Source organism: Eurosta solidaginis, chromosome 1 (assembly GCF_040869045.1).
Source record: "Eurosta solidaginis isolate ZX-2024a chromosome 1, ASM4086904v1, whole genome shotgun sequence".
NCBI classification, from domain to species: domain Eukaryota; kingdom Metazoa; phylum Arthropoda; class Insecta; order Diptera; family Tephritidae; genus Eurosta; species Eurosta solidaginis.
The window spans coordinates 34839648-34862176 of NC_090319.1; the positions used below are offsets into that span (position 1 = coordinate 34839648).

Below are 22529 nucleotides of genomic sequence, written 5' to 3' on the forward strand. Positions count from 1 at the left end.
TATATACATATATTAAAATATGTGAATAAGTATGTACGAAAATTAATATAACATCAGACACTTGTATCTAAAAATAATAGCCACGCTTTTTGATTTTACCATCGGCAGTATTTTACAATCGATTAACTTATGACCTATGTACCAATATACTGTATTTATGTACATCTGGTTGCCTACTCGGAAGAGTTATTGTTGTGCTTCTATATTATACGAAATCATTTGTTAAAGACGTGTAGTTGTTGCTTTATTAGTGCCGCTACCGCACTTAGCACAATCATTTTCAATATAAGATGAACAATTTTTCAAGTTCAAGTGCCCTGAGAATGTTATATTCATGCGTCAACGACATAAAAATTGAAAAATCGCAACAGTTTTAGTTGTATTGGGCTACAACAACAATCTGGGCCATTGGCTTTATAATATTAGGGATTGAAATTTACATTTAATTACGTTTGAACATTGGAAATTTATGACCTTTGATGTCAGTATCTTTAACTCGTACTTATTGAATGTACTCATAGATATTGACGATTTTAGTTTTCATGGACATATTTGAAGAAGAGATGAGATCTTATAAACAACCTAATTCGCAGAAGGCAACCAATGGAATGAGCACCTTCGAAATCTGTATATATACAAAATTATTGTTGAGAGCGATCACATAATACAATTAAGAAAACAACGGATTTGCCCAGTAACAGCACCACTTTCGGTGCTTTTAAAGAGGCCTCGTAAGAGCTGGGATACGAATCTGACAGGAGCGGATCTAAGCACAGGAACCACCATCGATATCCGATATACGGTGGTACGAAGATTTTTGGGAGTGTTATCGACTTTGATGGTCCTATGCTGGATGTAGATCAGGTACGTTCCGGTAACAAACGCCATTGAGGTATTCAAGGGGTTGTGTAGCGCAATATATAGCTTCTCCAACCCAATTGTCAACCTCACCTTCGAGCGGCGAATCCCGTTTCACTAACAGACGAGGCTCTGGCGACCCCAAGCTCCTCATGGAACTTGGGGGTGGGGAGGGAGAGATGGCCTGAAGGCTTAATGTGGCCATATAAATCGTTCCCGAGATGGTCGGGCCAGCACCTTGATGGTGCTGTGTTACCGGAGCGTATCGGATCTGTATCCGACAAAGGACCATCACATCGATAACACTCCCCAAAGCCTTCGGGGAGTAACCTAATTTAATTTACAACAACAACAACAACAACAGGTACTAGCCCGACCATCTTGGGAACTATTAATATGGCCACATTAAACTTTCTAGGCCACAGTAAGGCGCGTTGGTGTGGCGGACGGTCCTTCTCCAAATTTAAAAATAAACTGCAATGCCGTCGTGTAGGGCAGGTAGTCGTACGACCATGATGGATCATTCTGATGTTATTATTATTTTTATTATTAGGCCCCGATGCACTGCGACCTATAATTATATTATATGCGCTTGACGTTTCAGCCGGTGTCAGGGTCAGTAAATGGATTCCCTGTTTCCAAAGAGGTCAGCTGACAATGTACACCACAAAATTATGTGAGACTCTAAGCATAAGCCCCGATGCTGTTGTAGCTATTAAGTCAGTCTTCAAAGTTATTGGTGAGCGTAATTGATGTTGATGGTCCTTTGCTGGATATAGATTCGGCACATTCCGGTTAAAAGCATCACAAGGGTACTAGCCCACCCATCTCGGGAACGATTTAATAAACTATATAGAGCCTTCAAAGCCAAACCAAAGGACCGATGAATAGACGGTGCAGAGGAATATATATGCGCGTAAATTTGGATTTTCCTCCTTAATATTTATTGTCTTTTTATGTATCCAAAAATTCTCAATGATAATGTAAGTATCACATTAGCATCAAAATAGAGTAGTATGTGAGGATGATGTGGCACCTATAATAAATCAAGAGTCCTAAAAAAATCATATTAGAGGCAAAATATCAGCTCTTTGTGAGCGTATTAGAAGTCATATTGAACTTTTATTTAGGCACATTTGAAGTATGTAATTGGAGATATATCGACTACCACTGCAAAAATGGTAATAACTCTTTTCGGACTCCTCTCGCGTGGAGAGTGTTGGACGACATAGAACGTTCAAGGTGTAATATCATATCGTTGCCGAAATGGTGGAGCTAGTAACAGATCAATAACTGGATCATCATAACCATAATGGACCATCAAAATGGATATAACTTCTCAAAATTTTCAGAAGAAGTGAGTTGTATCAGAGTGCTATCATTGTAGCTAAATTGCGAGCATTGATAAACTTGTGCCTAAATCGGGGGTGGGGTGAGCATGACAAATTGTAAAGGGTTCTTGATAGATGAGCATCCTACTTAAACATTTCATACAAATAAAGTTGATTTCGTGTCTGAGAATTTGTCAGTAATTGCTGCTAGCAAATAATTAAGTTGAGTGCAGTATAGAATCTTCGGAGAAGGGTTTATACTGTGCGGGCAGCCACTTGCAAAATGTTTGCAAAGCGATAGCCAAAGTCAGCTTTGGCAGATATGGTAGATGACTTAAGGTTTATTTAGGACCAAAGTACATTATATAACAAATAACCCTCTCTTTTTTTGCATTGAAACTATGAACATTTCAATATACACCTGCATATACATAGAATACCAACTTGCTGCAAAACTCACCGAATACCAACACTCTTAAAACTGGAACAATAAATCGACTCGCAGGTTGCAGTTATTTGTAAATCTTGAAGCACATAAAACAGTTGTGCATACAAATTCACCCACCAATTAAACTTTCGCCCACATTTAAAAAAAAAGATATGTACTTATATGAAATTATTTTCGTTTTCACACTTTTTCGAGACTTTGATCTACATATGTATATTTGGTATTCACTTTCCAATAAGCACAAATTACGACAATTCTCTATGTAGAATCGCCCTTTTTATTTTTAAGATTATTTTTCACTCAATGCACAATACAGCTTTCATGCAACTTTCTTATCTAAGGCAGTCGACCCCTGTTCTGGGCTATTATTACCAACACAATTTTGCTTTTAATTACTTCTAAGGTGAAAAAATAACACTGCTTTGCGACCAACAGAAAATTTCAGCAGCTTTCTTTGACCATAGTGTACAAGTACAAGTGTGTTGACTTATCTGTCAAGCATTCTGACAGGCACTCGCTGGATTCGGAATGACAGCGAATTCAAAATGGATACCATTACCGATTGCTCCGAATGATTGAAAAATTGAAAAAGTCGAGACGATTGGTAGACAAAAATGTTGTCGTTGAGACCAAAAATGCGACTCTAGACCTGAGATTTCCATCAGGTGAGCGAGGCTGTTTGTAGTTTTGACGTTTATCGCTTAGTGAACACACTTGGTATAGGTACACTATGTCTTTGACGTTCGGTAAATTTATGTTCGCAAAATATAAAAAAAATACAAATTGCTAGCAGCGTTGCCAACGATGAGTACAAAGAGGAAAATTTCGCAAAATGATAAGAAAAAAACACTTTTGGCAACGCGAACTATTAGCATGGTGAAAATGTTTTTCTTAGTGATGCGCTGAACCGGATATTATAAAAATACGCAATATATCGTTAATATATGCAGCATTGTGTATGATAGATATCATCGTCGCCATAGAAAATATCACCTGAAACCATTTTCAAAGACAAGATCAGACTGTTGATTGATCAATAAATTTGATGGAGCAAGGTCTAGGGACACGTTATCGAATGTAAAGTATCGATACGGTACTCGTATCAAGTATCGCTCTACAAATATCGGGTACCCGATAGTATGGAATAAAGAAGACTCAATACTCAAAAAATCGATACTAAATTAACAAGTAAAATGCGCTCATCAAATGCAAACCCTGAATTGGGATATCAATTGTTGCGTTGCAATGAAACGCGATCTTGTTACGGATAGAAAATTAACATGCAAATGCAACAACAATAGATAGATAGATAATTAATTGAGGATCGCACTGCGACCATTGGTCTATTGTTCCCTCAGCTGCTTCACAGCGCCTCATCCAAGCCGACATCTCTGATGAGCCCTAGCAGTTCACCTGGCTTGAGGGATTTGATGTGAGAATGCTCTGGCCATGGTGAGCCCATAAACTTAGCCCTACGTCTTGAGATTGCATCACACTTCAGGAGGATATGGTCCGCCGTCTCCGCTGATCGATCACAAAACCGACATGTGCTGTTCGATGATATACCCAGCTTTTGCATGGCGTCTTCGAGCCGTCGGTATACCATACTATTCTATTTAGCTGATGAATGTTCTCAATTCTGCTTTCCTCCCACGTATCCATGTCTACCAGTTCCACTTTATACCTTTTCTCATAGACTATCTGCCTGAGGATATCATCCCTCGGGAGTTGAGAGATAGGGATCTTCTCTCTCAATTCCTCCATGTTTCGGGACGATATGACTTTACAACAATGGGACCCATATGCATCAATTTGTTGTTGCATTTGTATGTTAAATTTTTTTCGGTATCTGGATCACTGATCTTTGGAACGCGAGGATTAACTTTTTGGCTGTGTAAAATTCTTGTTGTTATAAGCGGGAGTAATTGGTGCGGTATGTCGTATCGCTGTAGTCGTATCCCTAACGTAATCAGCTGTTTAAGCCGGAGTCATTGGTGCCGTATGTCGTATCGTTGTATCCGTATCCCTAACGTAATCAGCTGTTTATCGTTACGACGGTAACCAAAACCCAATTGGTTGGCTACGATACGGTTACGAACTTAGCGGCACCAATAATTGATTGCATTGATTCCCATAAGGTTGGTCGAATCAGCCGTTATAAGGTTACCGATACGGTTACCGATAAAGCACCAATGTCTGCAGCTTTAAGGTTGGATTTAGAAAGAACGCTCTGCCAAGAGCATTGTGAATCAAACCAGAGACAATATTCAGATAGAGACATTGCAGGGACGAAAAATCGTGTGAAGCAAGCTTCACAAAATTCTAGTAGGTCACATTCACCACTTACCACAACAGAATTTGTTAAACTACCACTGTCTGTATTTGTTATTTAACCATTATTTGTAACTTTTTATTCAGCTAATGTGTTCAGAATTCACATTTCTACATTCTAAAACCACAATCGCTGTTTTTGTGTGCTTAAATTATGTTAAAAATCGTGTTGAAATTTGTGATGTGGTGGAAGTGACCGACTAGAATTTTGTGAAGCTCCGCTGCTTTCCACTGAAGTTCGCGCATGGAACATCTTTATCTTCAAAAAGATGATACTACCTACTTTTCTCCCATAACCGGTTTCCGCTTTTTCGAACATTGTTCAGAATAGGAGGAAAGTGAGAAGTGAAAAAACTCACAAGGAATTTTTATTTAGAATACGAGGATTGGGAGAAGCGATAAAATCGCACGAAATTTTTGTTTAGAATTGGGCTGTATACCATACTGCGGTCGAACACTCGACGCTAATAATAGTCGCCACAAAAGTATCGAGTTTAAAGCATCGACATGGAATGCCAAAAGTATCGATACCGTGAAGTATCATTTCGGAATTCGTGTCCCTAACAAGGTCCGTTTTCAAAATTACGCAGCTGCTCGAACGCGCGGTATTGAAATATTTATGAAAAAATTTAAATTTCGCACAAGCCTAATCACAATAAATAAACAGTGGTGCTACACTTCATCCAAATCAGTTGTGTGGCAATATGGCGTTTGAATATTTGGCGTATCAAGATTTGCTAAATCATCGCTCATTTCGAGATGATCCCTTCGACATGACGCCTTCTGAGTTCCGTAAACTTTACCGGATTAGTCCCGACATGGCCGACTATGTGGTTGAACTGCTGGATAATAAGATAAAAAGTGACAATGTGACTGCATTATCAAGTGAAGACCAGGTAAGTACACAATTCTTAGACATTTAAACATGTACAGCGCCACTACGAGTTTAGTTAAAATTAAGAATATCTGTTACTAAATTTGAAAAAAAGATTTGGTAATAGGTGTTCTGCGCAAAAATACTATGGATCTCACCCCCGGTTTCGGAGGTACCCGCGGGTCTTTTTTCGGTTTTTCGTTAATATCTTTTGAACGAGTTGAAATTTTTCTTTTCCGCCTTCGGATTATTGCTCTCGAGATTAATACGCGTCTTTTGACACCTCTCGATATTTTTTCACGCGTATTAGCAGTCGACCCCTCAACTAGACTATTACCAAAGATTTTTTTATTTGATTAAGTATTTATTAATTGATTTAAAATATGCATTAAGCAAGCTGTAACCACTTGTTATGGAGCTTCGCCTTATATCCTATGTACGGGTTGCTTGAAATTTTCATCTGTTTGTTGTTTGTTTTGAAACTCAAACATGAAATCGTCAAAGTGACGCTGCATGTCGCTTATCTTGAGTATTACTCAGAGAGAATAAAGCCGAGAGTTAAGTAAAAGTAACCCTAATAAAAGGGTAAAATATCCGCCTGTAGGACCAAAGACCCCATTCTTGTCCACTCTGGTGAATTTTCTCTTTTATGCTTTGTCTTTTCTAGTTTCTCATAGAAAGAGTCCGTTTCCATGTCGGCCACATCATCTAAATTGAAAACCCTCGATGCAAGTCTGGTACAGCGAGCTCCGACTTGCGCGTATTGTCCCCTGTCTTCCCGCGTCTTTTGCCTTGACGATGTGCCCGCCGAACATCGGGCGTTCCATGTACTACATGCTGTCAAATTATAATAATAAAAAGGTTTGCCGTGGTAGTCGTCTTAAAAAGGAAGATCTAATTTTTCAGTTATTCACCGCAAATTAAAAAAGTACAAACATACTTACGTAATACGTATATATGTAATTAAGTTCTTTAATTACTAGGTTCTAGCTACTTTACGTTTTTACGCCACCGGTTGTTACCAAAAACCCAATGGCGTTATTATGAGCCAATCTTCAATAAACAGTTGTGTACATCGTGTAACGGATGCCTTCAACAGTTCCTTGTTTTTTACCAAAGTAAGGTTTCCAATGACACAGATTGAACGTCAAAACGCTAAAAATAAATTTGCGTCAGCACCATACCCTTTTGTTGAAGATACAATTGGGGCAATTGGATGTACTGATGTGCCAATATTGGCGCCAAAAGCCCATCAATGGAGTTATGTGAACGAGAATGGCTACCACTCGATCAAAGTGCAAATGGTATTTACACTTTTATTTTTAACTAATACAATTAAGTTTATTCATGTAAATGCACTATTTGTTATATGTAGATATGTGATCCCAATTTAAAAATATTAAACGTAAATGCAAGGTTTCCAGGTTCCCAGGAAGTTCCATACATTTGGGAATCATCTGCAGCCAGGCGCATAATGGAGCGTTCCTATGAAAAAGCCAAACATTTGTTATTGATCGGTAAGTTATTTTATTTCAAAATTAAGGTTAAAGTACAATTTTAAGAAATAAAGCATCTGCAGGCAATTCTGAATATCCTTTGGAGCCTTGGCTCATGACGCCCTTACCTTACCAACCAGTGGGGTCACCAAAATTTCGATATAACGAGGCACTGTGCAAAGCTCTCAATCCAATTGAGAGACTTTTTATCATTCTAAAAGGCACATGGCGTTGTTTAGCACAACAATGGGCACTTCTTAATGATCCTGGTTTTGCCGGTAGGGTTGTGAATGCGTGTGCTACGTTGCATAACATAAGTTTGGGCGAGCAAACATTCGAGTTGGACGGTGTTAATCTAGTAACATCAACAAACAATTACTTTGTTTCACCCATATCAGATAATTTTTATTTAATTAATTACTGTGGACCATCTTACGAGGCAAAACATAATCAAGAACGTATAATTGCTAACTTTACTTAATAGATAAGACATTTATTAATTTCTTTTCTTTTTTTTTAATTATATCGTTACCTTAATTTAAAAGAGGCTCTAAGGCTGCATTTAAAGCGGTTTTTAATAGTATCTAAGTACATGGCCTGCCTTTGACAGATGGGTTCCATACATAGTCTTGATACACAAGATTTATGTGTAGCGTAAAGCTCAGTAAAAAGAGATACCTATAAAAGAGAATTAGCAGGATTTACATAGAACGCTAAGTGCTTCGAGTTTGAACTCTTGCCCATCCTTCCTTGACAGCTGAATTCACATAGATTAGGTGCGTTCTTGTTACACACAATTTTATGGAACGCAAAGTGAAGAAAAATTTTGAGACATTTTTAATGTAATGGGAGTGCTTATCGGTCAAAGTCGAAGTTCTTGACAAAACGTTCTATGTAAATTCGGCAATATAATGTATCATTTGCCATCTTTTACCTTTGTCAGATGGGTTCAAATGTTGCTAAACAGAGTTTATGGAACCCAAGCTAAAATTTAAATATTTTTAACATTTGGCTCGCTTATTTGTCCCCCTTTGTTAATACGCATATTATTTTTAAAATTTCTACAAAACAACAACAGTGAATAACAAAAGTAGGTTTATTTTGTTAAACAAAAATATTTTATAATTATTATACAAAATTTATGAAAAAATAAACATGAAAGAAGATGCCTACTAATAAGTTTTCAAAAAAATAAATAAAGTATTGAAAGCTTGAACTAAAAAGTTGGCCTTGATTCATAACACTGGCACACAAAAACAAAAAAAAAAAAAAAATAATCTATACTTTGGATCAGTCTATGTATTTTCGGACGCTGATTCCGATTAGCCAAAATCTTATAATATAATTGCAAAAAAGTCATTAGTGCGAAATGTTCTGAATAGAAATTAGTGGTATGTATTTGAGTTCGAGCTTCTTCTTGGTTCAAAATAATAGAATAGTCTTACTTAAACGAAAAATAAGTAAAAAAAAGGTTACCTCATTATTCCAAATAATACAAAAGGTATGCAAATGAAATTTCCATAATCTTAAATTTTAAAAAGCTTCATAAATATATTTAATTTTTTTATTTTAAGAGTTAATATTTTTTTTTGATATTTAAATTAGCTTTATTACATTTATATTCACTGGGGGTGGCGGACGGGATGGCCATATTAATCGTTCCCAAGATGGTCGGGCTAGTACCTTAATGGTGCTTTGTTACCGGAACGTACCGGATCTATATCCGGCGAAGGACCATCAACATCGATAACACTCTCCAGAATCTTCGGGGATTATCTATCGTTAATGTTAATACAACAACAACAACCCCCTAGTGCATGAGGGACTTGGGATCGCCAGAGCCTCTCCTGCTGAACATGTGTATGATACATTCATATTTGTAACAGGATTTCCCTCGCGTAGGTGAGGTTGACAATTGAGATTCGAAAGCTTTGAAGCTTTGTATTGCGCTTCTCAACCCTTTGAATCCCGAATTAGCTATCGAATGCATATTCGTAAGTTGAAAATTGATGCTTTTGAAATTATTTCTGAAATTATTTTTTTTTTTTTAATGAAGAGTTAAAAAACTTACATTGTTCACAATAGAAAATATTTTGATAGCTTCAAAAACATATCTGTAGCGCAATTCACTAACTTTTGCCGATTCTTTAAATAAAGATTTTTAACGTATCAATTATTGGTTGCATTTGTCGATTAAGTGATTCATTTACCTCGTTTTAACAACACTTGAGAAAAATTGGTATCTCTTATAATAGCTGTGTTTTTTTTTTGCACATCTATATACGTTTACGCTTAAACTTTATATGGGCTGCTAAGCGACAAACTTTCAATACACCTCTGAAATTGCTGCGCATAAAATTTGTCCTACTAAATTTCCATACGAATTATACTCAGATGTAACTGAAATATGTGTCTATGTTTCACCCTCTGCACTAATTCTATGTATTCTATGCGCGTCTACTATTTATCACAACTGATTCAGCTATATGTTATACACAGAAATACAACAGAGGGTTGTGTCTCCGCTTTTCGGTACACCCTGTGATGTAGCTAGTTGTTTAACCATTGCCGCTAAATGGGTCTCGTAAGTATTATCTAAGCCAGGATAGGCGTTTTTTTTAAACAACTATTTTGTAAAATGGATGCTCGAGAAGGCATTATCAAAGTTTTAACTGATAATAATGTGGATTTCCCTCCTACTGCCAACATTATACAATTACGCATATTACTGCAAAATATAGTTAGCGTGGGAGATAATCAGCCCTATTCTTGAATCCATTGTATACTCGATTTTTGTAAATTCTACGAAAGTACGTTTACTGAATCCATCGTAAGTTCGAAATTCGTAGAAAGCCTTCACTGAACACACTCGAACTGTCAAATCGTTGTAAGGATAAAATCCCCCAATTTAACTTTTTAATAATCATCTGGCAACATCTCAACATTGTTGCTCACAATAATATTTAATTGTGAATGTTACACATAAAATGAATACAACACAACACATTATGGCATGATCCATTGTAATATAGTATGTAAGAGAGAATAAGATATATGTGGGGTGAAACATGAAAAACGACATGCAAGAGTGACATCGGCATTTTTCATGTTTCACCGCCATCATTATAAATTTGGCAAGCGTACAAAATAGAAGTCCGGGCAATATAATTAAAAAGAATAAATTTTATCTTTGCACAGTTTTGCTTAAAATAAAAAAACTGATTATTAACTAAAAAGTCGAAGCGTTTTGATTTTTAATTTAATTTACGAGCTTCTATACATGGGTGTATGGCGTAGAAGACCGCCACGAAATTAAGTTCCATAAACTGGCCACAATCTGGAGGCGGCGTCCTCCAAGATAGCCATATCCGAGCAGGGAACGCCACATGGCGTTCATCCGAAGACCACAAACAGTTAACCGAAGGTACGTAACATGGCGACCGTGAGGCTGGAGCCCGGTCTTTGCTTTTTTTTTTATTTTAACATCGGAACGAGCCGGACGTCTAGGAAGTGGTGAGTGAGAATTTTTTTTCAAGTGGACAGAAGGCAAAAGTGTGTGTGTGGTGCGATAAACGTGCAAAATTAAAAATTCAATTTCTAATAAATTCCAATACTTAAATTGCTAATTAAAATTCTAACCTACGGCTTAATTTTCTAAACAAATTTAACCAAATTTCTTCTAAATAAATTTTCAATAAACTACAACACAATTTTCTAATTAAAATTCAACCTAAAATTTTCTAAAATAAAATTTCACTAATCTACGACATATTTTTCTAAATGAAATTCAACTAATTTTCAACACATAATTTTCCAAATACATTTTTAATAAACTACCGTGCAATTTCCAAACTAAAATTCAATAAAACCTCAATACACAATTTTCTAAAATAAAATTCTACTAAAGTACGATTTAATTTCCTACATTACAATTCAACAATAAAAGTACAATACATAATTTTCTATCTAAAATCTACAAAACTACGATATAATTTTAAAATTTAACAAACCTAAAATATACTCTTCTAATACAAATTCAAACAATTCTACGATTCAATTTTACATATTAAATTTACAAACGACAATACAAATTCCCTACATTGAGTCCAATAAACCACAAAGACAATTCTAATAATCAAATTCAACAAAACTAAAATACAATTTAATAAATAAAATCTAACGAAAATTTTATAAAATTTCATAAATTTTCATAACGGCACTCGCACCACGCCACGCATAACGGCGAAATTAACGGCACTCAAAATTCTCCACCACCAACTTCAAGCATAAAACAACAACAGCGAAGACAACACCAGCAGCGATTCAGGTCTGCCAGCGCAGCAGCAGCAGTAACAAAAATAAGTATACATATGTATATGTATTAAACATTCTTTTGCCTACGGGTACTTTTCTTTAAAATTATATATGTATGTATATTAAAAATTAAAATTTCATATTAAATATCTCCGTATTCCAACTAAATTAACTTCTCATTCAATATAAATTTTGGATTTTTTTTGACAATACATAAGTGGTTTTCGGAAAAACCAATCAATTTTTCGGTGCATGCGGTGGTCCCGTTAAAAACCAAATTTTTTTATTACACGCGGTGGTTCCGAGAAAAACCAAATTGAGATTTTTTTGAATAAAGCGGTGCGTCCGTGAGTACATTTTAAGATTTTTACCTATTCATATACATAATTTTGAGCCATTTTAAAATCAATTACTTTCATAGATCTTTCATAAAAATTCACTGCAGTTTCAATTAAGTTCCTCTACTAAATTGTTAAATATTTCTTTACTTTTTTTCTTCTTCGCTCTTTTTCCTCAACAATTTAACTTCGAATATAAATTCAACATTCAAGCAAGTGCTTTAGTAATTTCATATGTACAACCTTAGAAGTGGTAGACAAGTGAAAAAAACTTCAGATTCAGAATCCGATTCAGACAAATCAGGCTCAAGCTACGAAAGTTTAGCTTCATCTTCGAACGAAAAAGTCACAAACCAGGAAAATAGATTTTCTTTATCAACAGATTTTCCAGGCTTCGAAAATTCTTCCATTAAAAATTCAACTTCTAATTTAGCTCCAAATCTTAACGATTCAAATAGTGAAATTTTAACTTCTTCTACTTTAAAACAAAATCCTAACGACCCAAATAGTGCAAACTTAGTTAATCCTTCTTCCAACGAAAACCCAGATCTTAACGATCCAATTAGTACAAACGTGGCCTCATCTTCTGCTAATTCAGCTCCAGATCTTAACGATCAAATCATGGCAACTCCAGAGGAAAAAAGAATTTTTATTAACACATGTGCTAATTCTATTAGAGAAAACTACAGTGGTGATCCACTAGCACTTGATTCTTTTATAGACAAAATTGAATTACTCGAACAATTCGCTACTGCAGATTTAACCAATACTTTTATAGCGTTCTTGAAATCAAAATTAGAGGGTAAAGCTCGTGAAGCAATACCAACACAAGTAGCTTCAGTCAACGAAATTAAAACAGCTCTACGTAATAGGATCAAACCAGACAACTCGAAAGTTGTAGCAGGGAGAATTGCAGCGTTGCACGTTAGCGATAACAACTATACAGACTTTGCCAAAAAAGTAGAAGATTTAGCTGACTCACTTGAGCGGTCTCTTATTATTGAAGGGATCACTCAAACGAAAGCTCATGAAATGGCAGTCGAACAAACTGTTAACGTGTGTCGTCTAAATGCAAAATCCAATTTAGTAAAAACCATTTTAGCCTCAACGGCATTTACTGATCCGAAAGACGTAGTAGCAAAATTAATTGTAGAACAAAACAACGAAGTAACTGAGCGTCAGGTTTTAGCTTTTCGATCACGTGGTAACAGTACATTTAGAAATTCACGTGGTAGTTATCGAGGTTTTTACCCAAACCGCGGCTATACTGGTTACAGAAATAATAACAGTTCATTTTCACACAACAGTAATTATAACGGTAATAATAATCAAAGATACAGGAATTATCACGGAAATAGATATCAAAATAATAATGCGCGTCCAAATACCAACCCTAATCCAAACAATAGTAACAATAGAAACAGCAATTCGAGATCAGCCAATGGTAGAGGTCGAAACGCAAACGTTCGCGCTTTAAACGCCAGTGCCCCTCAGGAGCGAACACTGAGGGAGGACGAATTAAGCGAGTAAGCGAACTTCCCTCACCAATAGCCATCTATTGTTTAAATTTAAATTACTCTGATTTTATAGAATTACACCTAAACGAGTCACAAAAATATTGTTCTTTCCTAGTAGACACTCAAGCCGACATTTCCTTAATAAAAATATCATGTCTAGACAGAAATATTCCCTTAAATACGAACGACATTATTAACATTACCGGTGTCACTTCTAATTCAGTTTCTACTTTAGGTAAAATTACCGCAAATTTAAATTTTTCAAACTTTTCTATTAAACATACTTTACACGTAGTAAATGAAGACTTTAATATTCCATCCGATGGCATACTGGGTAAAGATTTTCTGAAAATTAACAAATGCATTATTAATTATGAAAGAAATAGTATTTCCTTTTGGGTAGGTAATGAAAAAGTCGCGATACCAATCCTACACGGAACAGAAAGCGACAGTTGTATCATTCCACCAAGATGCGAAATATTCAGACTTTTTGATTTAGGAAATTCACCCGAGCCACTTTTCGTGGACTCGCAGGAAATCGAAAAAGGTGTTTTCACAGCTAGGTGCATTGTTAATTGCAGTAACCCAATTATTAAAGTTATAAATACCACGGATGATATAAAGTGTGTCAAAAGAAAAAGTATTCAGACAGAAAAACTTTCAAACTACAATGTTTATACAATTAACAAGACAGAAACAGAAGACAAACGTACGAAAAAACTAACTTCGATTTTAAAAAATCAAATACCTCAACATGCTCATAGTAAATTAATTGACCTTTGCATAGATTATGCCGACATTTTCGCTCTTGACACGGACAAAATGACTTTAAATAACTTTTACGAGCAAAAACTAAGATTGAAAGACAACGATCCGGTATATGTTAAAAATTATAGATTGCCATATTCTCAACGCGAAGAAATAAATCGCCAAGTAAATAAATTATTAGACAACGATTTGATTGAACCTAGTTATTCGAATTACAATAGTCCTTTGATTGTAGTCCCAAAGAAAGATACTAATGGTCAAAAAGCATATCGTATGTGCGTAGATTTTCGCGCAGTAAACAAAAAACTCATTGCTGATAAATTCCCACTAGCTAGAGTTGACGATATTTTAGACAATCTCGGTAGAGCAAAATATTTTTCCACATTAGATCTTTTTTCAGGATTTCATCAAATCCCCTTGCATCCTGACTCTCGTGACATTACGTCATTCAGCACTGATCGTGGCGCATTTAGATGGAAAGTGCTTCCATTCGGCTTAAATATAGCACCAAACTCATTTTCGCGAATGATGACCATAGCTTTTTCGGGTATACCACCCAATGTCGCATTCTTATACGTCGACGATATTATCGTCATAGGGTGTAGCGAAGCACACCACATTAAAAATCTTTCAAAAGTTTTCAATACTTGTAGATCTTTCAATCTCAAACTTAACCCAAATAAATGCAACTTTTTACGACCAGAAGTTACATTTTTAGGTCATAAATGCTCAGCCAAAGGTTTGTTGCCAGACGACTTTAAGATAAACGCAATTAAAAAATATACAAAACCGACTGACAAAGACGCGGTACGACGATTCGTCGCGTTTGCAAACTATTACAGACGGTTTATACCTAATTTTGCGTCTCTGGCAGCGCCTTTAAATCGATTAAGCAGAAAAAGAGTTGAATTTGTATGGGATGTAGAGTGCGAAAGAGCATTTTTATCTTTGAAAGCAGCGTTACTTTCACCAAAATTACTTCAATATCCAGATTTTACTAAACAATTCATTATTACAGTTGATGCTTCCACAACTGGATGTGGCGCTATTTTAAGTCAAGAACAGCAAGGTAGTGATTTACCAATTTGTTTCGCTTCTAAAGCATTTAATAAAGCAGAACAGAAAAAACCTATTATAGAATTAGAGCTTTTAGCTATTTACTTTGCAATCAAGCAATTTCGACCATATGTGTATGGTACCCATTTCATTGTAAAATCAGATCATAGACCTCTAGTATACTTATTCAACATGAAAGACCCATCTTCAAAACTTTCAAGAATAAGACTGGAACTATCTGAATATAACTTTACTATTGTATATATAAAAGGTAAATCAAACGTTTGTGCTGATGCACTATCGCGTATAACAATTGATGAGATTAAAGAAGCTAATAAACAAATTTTGGCAGTACAGACAAGAGCCATGACAAAAAAGGCAAACGACAAAAATTTACATAGGAAAACAGACAAAAACGACGAAAAACAACTTACTTTACATGTCTACGACAAATTTTCATTTAATTTTTCGAAAAAAGTCCCACGAATAAGATCTGCAAATACGTACGATAAAAATAATAAAACAACAAATTTAAGAATTTTTGCGCATATTAAACATAAGAAACTCGAGTTACTTAGTTTTGAGCTTGTTAACGAAATAATGACTTTAGAGAAATTATTTTCGAGGCTTGAATCAGAAGCCGGCAAACACAAAATTAAGCAGATTGAATGGCCTAAAAACGATATTATGTTCGAACATTATACTATTACGAATTTCAAAAATATTGGAAATAAAATTTTAAAATCATTAGAAATTATACTAACAGATCCAGTGGAGACAGTAACAGATGAAGATACAAAATTAAAACTTATGAAAATTTACCATAATGATCCCATTTCCGGTGGACATTGCGGAATGAAAAGGCTTTACGCAAAATTGCGAACAAAATTTTATTGGAAGAACATGACTCGCGATATATCGAAATATATCAAAAATTGTAAGGATTGTCTCTTAAACAAGGTTAAACCTAAAACAAAAGAAGAACTTGTTTTAACACCAACTCCTTGTAAACCATTTGATATACTAGTAATTGACACAATAGGACCCCTACCTGAGTCCAAATATGGTAACAAGTTCGCACTTACCATGATTTGCGACATGACTAAATATCTGGTAACAGTCGCTGTACCGGACAAATCGGCAAAAACAATCGCTTCAGCTATTTTTGAAGGATTCATTTTAACTTACGGCACAATGAATGCCATAAAATCAGATTTAGGTACTGAATTTAAAAACGAATTATTTGAAGAATTAACAAAGCTTTTAAACATTAACCATAATTTTTCAACTGCATACCATCATGAAACTGTTGGCACGATTGAACGTAATCATAGAGTGTTCAATGAATACTTACGTGCATATTTAAAGGATACTTTTTCTGATTGGGATGTTTATTTAAAATATTTTACCTTCCTACACAACACTACGAGTAGCACAGTTTTCGACAATCAATTTTCGCCTTACGAGTTAGTTTTTGGAAAAAAGGCAACTTTGCCTAATGAATTAACAAAAGAAAAAATTGACCCGATCTATAACGTCGAAAACTATGCCAAAGAAGTTAAGTTTAGGATGCAGAAAACGCACAAAATGGCACAAAATCTAATTAATAAAAATAAATTACAAAGTAAAAATTTGTACGATAAAACGGCACGACCTTTAATTGTAAAAATCGGAGATAGAGTGCTTTTACAAAAAGAACCACATCATAAACACGAAAATATTTATCAAGGTCCGTTCATCATAACCAAAATTAACGAACCCAACGTAACTATTTTCGATGAAGTCAAAAACAAAGAAAAAGTGGTACATAAAAATCGCCTAAGTAAAGTAAACTAACATTAATTCAATATTTTTACTTTAAATTTGAAAAAAAACAAATCCAAAATTTTCTTACTAGCATTTAAGCAGCCACGAAGGCAAAAAAATTGTTAAACACAAAAAAAAAAAAAAAAAAAAACAACAAAAAAAAGAGCACAAATTTTATATATTCAAATAAACTTTTTATATAAGGGACCGTAACAAAAAAAAATACATATTTGATATGTAATACAAAATGTAAAACCTTAAATTGTATCTGTAAAACTTTAACAAATCCAATATACATTACAATGTAACTATTTAGAAAAGAAACATTCAACATATTTTGCCGTAAATTAAAACATTATTATTATTTATACCTTTTATTTAATTTACAATGAACCATAAAAATCTAACTAAAATTTAAATATTCAATGTATAAATTTTTTTTCCAATTATTAATAAAAATGGTTACGAACCAACGAATTAAGAAGGGGAGGTACACCCTAATATAAATATATATTCGTTTGTTCGCAACAATTTTTATAAGTTATGGCCAAAGAAGAATGTGACAAAATTGATCACTTTGTCAATTCTTCTTTTCCCCAAAAAGGGTGATGTAAGGATAAAATCCCCCAATTTAACTTTTTAATAATCATCTGGCAACATCTCAACATTGTTGCTCACAATAATATTTAATTGTGAATGTTACACATAAAATGAATACAACACAACACATTATGGCATGATCCATTGTAATATAGTATGTAAGAGAGAATAAGATATATGTGGGGTGAAACATGAAAAACGACATGCAAGAGTGACATCGGCATTTTTCATGTTTCACCGCCATCATTATAAATTTGGCAAGCGTACAAAATAGAAGTCCGGGCAATATAATTAAAAAGAATAAATTTTATCTTTGCACAGTTTTGCTTAAAATAAAAAAACTGATTATTAACTAAAAAGTCGAAGCGTTTTGATTTTTAATTTAATTTACGAGCTTCTATACATGGGTGTATGGCGTAGAAGACCGCCACGAAATTAAGTTCCATAAACTGGCCACAATCTGGAGGCGGCGTCCTCCAAGATAGCCATATCCGAGCAGGGAACGCCACATGGCGTTCATCCGAAGACCACAAACAGTTAACCGAAGGTACGTAACATCGTAGAGTTTCGTACAAATTTTCTACGACGCGTATCAGCTTGCGGGAAAAAGTAAAATCATTAAAAATTTAGAATAAAAAGGCATATTAAACAAATAAATTGTAAGTATATTAATAAAAGTGATATGTACACTAATTAAATTACAATCTATTGTTATAATAGGTCAAAAATTGCCAACAATGTTCCCCCTTATTTGACCGACTGCAGCAGCAACCTGAAATGCCACAAGGCTTTACAAAGAGCCCAAAGGAGTAGGTAAACAAATTTTGGGAAAACATTGCAAAGGAGCTAAATAGTCTTGCGCCACCAACAAAAGATGCATCTACCTGGAAAAAAAGTAGTGCTTTTGTAATACGTATGCAAGTATTGTATGTGATTTCATTGTTTGCTTTTGTTTTAGTTATATTTGGACTGGAAGTTTTATGTAAAATGCAAACCCTTGGAAAATAAAAGGGACAGACAGCCACAGGAGGCGGAAGAAATCGGCAACATCGCTTCACATATTTGGAAGAAGGCTTAAAAGAATTAAATTACTAAAATATTTATTTTAATTTTTAAGGGTATTATAATAATGACAATTATTACAAAAACTATAAAACATGATTACACCCTGAAACCAACATTTTTCGTAAAACTCCCTTTTTACGCTACGTTTCTCTTCGTTGGTCATATCTAAGTGTATCAATTGTGGATATAGCCGCGTTTGGAAAATTAGTAATGCATCTTGCAAAACTTTAGAAGACGTGGACTGACAAAATATTTTCCAACTCCGTGCTGATAGCTACCTTCAGCAAAAAAAAACGTAATACCGATTCTAAACGTAGTATAGGATTCATTGAAGATGACCCACCGAACGCTGTATTTCCTTCATTTATTACACCGAGCACGTAGGTAAGCGCAGCCTTGTTTACGCGGAAAGTTTTTATACAATTAAATTTTTTAAAACCTTTATAAGTTCTTTAAAACACTTCTTTCACTTACATAGCCTCTCCTAATCTCAAGATTCCTCCTAATTTTTAAATCACGTCTTTCTTGCTATTTTTCGTCTAACAAAACTGCAAATGATATGGAATCAATTTTAAGCACTTAACTTTTTTTTAATGATATAATGCAATTTTAAACTAAAATTTAATTTGATATTTTTTATTTACAATCGCTCAGTTGACTTCGAATAACCAAAATTTCACATTTTATGTTGGCAGCACTTTTTTCAGTTTCACATGAGTTCAGTGATAGCAAATTCTTCGTATTCGTAGCGGAGGGTTGTATTCGTAGATTTTCTACGATGGATTCAAGAATAGGCATGAATAGCTCCGCAAATACGATGAATACCACTCCGAAAACAAATATATCGGAGAACATTCCGGATGAAATGATTGAAATAAACGCTGCCGTTTCTATTGATTCCTCTGCCGCCACTGCCGTTACCGCCGTTCATACTGCCGCCACTGCCGTCTATTCTGCTGCCGCTACCGTCTGCTCTGCCGCCACTGCTGTCACTGCCGTTCATACTGCCACCACTGTCGTTCCAACTGCCTCTACTACCGATGTTTTGGTTGAATTCAATTCAACACCTGCCGTTCACGATGTTTTTGCTGCTGCCCCATCAAACTCTGCCCCAATTGACGCAAGAGTCACGACCATAAGTGTGGTTGACGAACTGGTGGCGCTACGAAAACGTATGGAAGTGTTAAAATTAATGAAGGAAATCGACGAGCTAAGAGCTAGTACTGGGGTACAACAGCAACGTAGACTGGATTTTGCCGATATAGAGCATGCTGTTTCCAAGTTCAGTGGTGATAACATATCAGTGACGGTGAGACATTTTCTTCAAGACTTCGAAAAAGTAATGGAGTCGCCAAGAGTAGATGAACGTTTTAAATTGCTGGCTCTTCGTCGCTGCCTGGTGGGAACAGCCAAAATTTTCCTTACCACCACCAAAGCATTAAGCTATGCCGAATTAAAAAAGGCCCTTACAATGGAATTTGATGTCCAGATACAGAGGAACGAAGTTTATAAAATGTTGGCAAGACGCAAGTGGGACAAAAAGAGCGAGTCATTACATTGCTACGTTCTGTTGATACAAGCAATAGGAAAACGGGCAAACATATGCGAAACAGAAATCATCGATTTCATAATAGACGGCATAGGCAGTTGTTATGGATACGCATCTATAACGGAAGCAGTAAGGAAGGCGGTCGGCATGATGTGTTGGTGCACAGTGGCTAGTCATTGTCGGCTGGGGCGGGTCCTTGCCAACCTTACTGTTCCTGCGCCATAGACAGAAAAAAGTTCCTATCATGCCTATCAAAACTAGCTGTCAAAAAGCGCAGAGACCGACTCAAAACGCTTATAATTCAAAATTAGAACGACATCCGGTCGAACCGGATGCCACGGACAAACCGTTGACTTTCGAACATTTAAAAAAAAAATTCAAATTCAAAAAAAAACTGTCAAAAAAAAAAGGAAACTAACGATCAAAAAAAAAACTAACCAAACCGGAAACGACCGGTTACTAAATCTCAAAAATTAAAAGGAAAAAACACAAGCTGAAAAATAAAAATATAAATAAAAGGGCCGAATATACATAGGGGCGCCGCGGGTGTTGTTGCGACGCCCGGTGCTAGACCCACCCTCAAAATCCATGGCCACCGACGCACCTAATCTTTCGGTGGCCCCTTACCTGTATGCCCTAAGTGCTTTCTAAATGAATAGGGTAGTCAACATTCCCATTTTAATTACAAAAGTTTATTCAAAATTCATTTCGAAATAGTTCATAGACTATGGATTCAACCGTTTCTAAACGTATACCGCATTTTGAAGATGTCCAATAGTATTACATATATATCTGCGTATGTACTAGTATTAGCTTATATATCTAGATAGGTTTTCGTACGTTTAATTATTTCATTTAATTCCATACACTCGTAGTACGGATATACTATATAATTATGTAATACCAACTATGTAATGGAAAAACTATACGTAATGAAAACTATATTAAGATTGCATTTATGTGTGCAAATGAATAGCCCTCGTATAAGGTAGTAGTTTCTCTAAATGTTGTTTTAAAACCAACATTGTTTACTTGCAACAAATAAACAACAAAAAGAAATAAAAAAAACATGTACCTACAGGTTCCTACAAAAGATCCGCAAACGAGCTCGCATACGACAGTCGTCAGGAAACCTGGGAAAGTAAAATTAATTAACGTATTGGTATCTGGTGGTTATAGAATATAACTTCGTGTTCTAATTCCCCTTATTTTTTCTTTGGGTTTCTGTTGCTTTATTGTTCCGTTTTACATGATCTACATACGATATTTATGTAACTTACAAAAATGTCTTCAAAATTTTCTCCTTTTAGGTGGGCATATTGAAAATATCTTTACTAATGTTACGGACATTCAGTACAAAAAAAAATGTTTCCTTTTCGAAGGAGTGTACAGTTTCATCTAAATCTGTTTTCTTCAAAATAGGTCGTACGCATTAAGTTATAGAGACAAGGTGACGAAACGCTTGTCCCAAATGTAATAGAAATAAATTCGAGATAAGTAATTGTAAACAAATACGTATATAATTAAAGCGTTACATCTATAAAACGAAAGAGAACTAGCCAACGGTATTAGTTCCTTAGAAAACATACCACTCCATTACAAGAATATTACTTCAACCGCTGCTAATGCAAAAACTTTGATTGAATGTACGTTCCAAAAAAAATAATAGAACGTTCAATGCGCGCGAAAGGTCTTACACTCAAAGTTATGCCATTTGCGATTTCGGAATCGTTTTCAAAAGTTGAACTTTAGGGACTAGGTTCGCACATTCAAGTTTAAGCAATGGTTCAAATAATTTTAAATTTCTTCAAATTATGGTTGAAAATTTTAAATCAATTTCGAGAGCAAAACAAAATGTTCATTTCCCTTTTTGAGGCTTACGGCCGTAATACGTAAACTATAGAAATGGAACTAATAATAAAAGTATACTATTCTTAACTTGTCCGTGTCACGGAACGAACTCACCATGGTGCACGGTCGTTGCAGGTTGGTGTTGGTACTGTTCGTGGTTGTTGCGCTCTGGTCCGAGGTGATCAAATGAACCTGGTGGCGATAGACTTCGTGTTGACCTTTACGATCTTGATGACTTGGTGCTGATTTTGGCGTTCGTTGGGTTACGCTGCCGCGTACTGCTGCCGTTTCTTACTTGTCCTTATGTTACTACGAGAACACACACTT

At 35.3% G+C, this 22529-nt stretch overlaps 2 protein-coding genes across 5 annotated transcripts in view; one reads left to right on the plus strand and one right to left on the minus strand.

Annotated features, from left to right (window-relative positions):
* Window positions 1-3362, minus strand: part of sra (RRM_RCAN_like domain containing protein Sra) — a 114853-nt gene extending 111491 nt beyond the window's left edge. Inside the window, exon 1 of one of the 3 annotated variants that reach the window (XM_067785916.1) lies at window positions 2650-3113. The gene's annotated coding sequence lies outside the window, so the exon portion shown is untranslated. Of the gene's footprint in view, window positions 1-2649 lie in introns of all 3 variants that reach the window. The other 2 variants (XM_067785925.1, XM_067785905.1) reach the window with 2 other exon arrangements.
* Window positions 3363-5493: 2131 nt separating this feature from the next.
* On the plus strand, window positions 5494-8561 carry LOC137251425 (putative nuclease HARBI1). Of its 2 annotated transcripts, none has more exons than XM_067785982.1 (4): window positions 5494-5864; window positions 6826-7146; window positions 7218-7359; window positions 7413-8561. In XM_067785982.1, the coding sequence occupies exons 1-4, from the start codon at window positions 5673-5675 to the stop codon at window positions 7817-7819; spliced, it is 1062 nt and encodes a 353-aa protein (XP_067642083.1). In that variant the 5' UTR covers window positions 5494-5672; the 3' UTR covers window positions 7820-8561. The 2 variants fall into 2 exon arrangements, with proteins under 2 accessions (XP_067642083.1, XP_067642093.1); XM_067785992.1 differs by having other exon boundaries at window positions 5496-5864; window positions 7422-8561.
* The last annotated feature ends 13968 nt before the right edge of the window (window positions 8562-22529 follow it).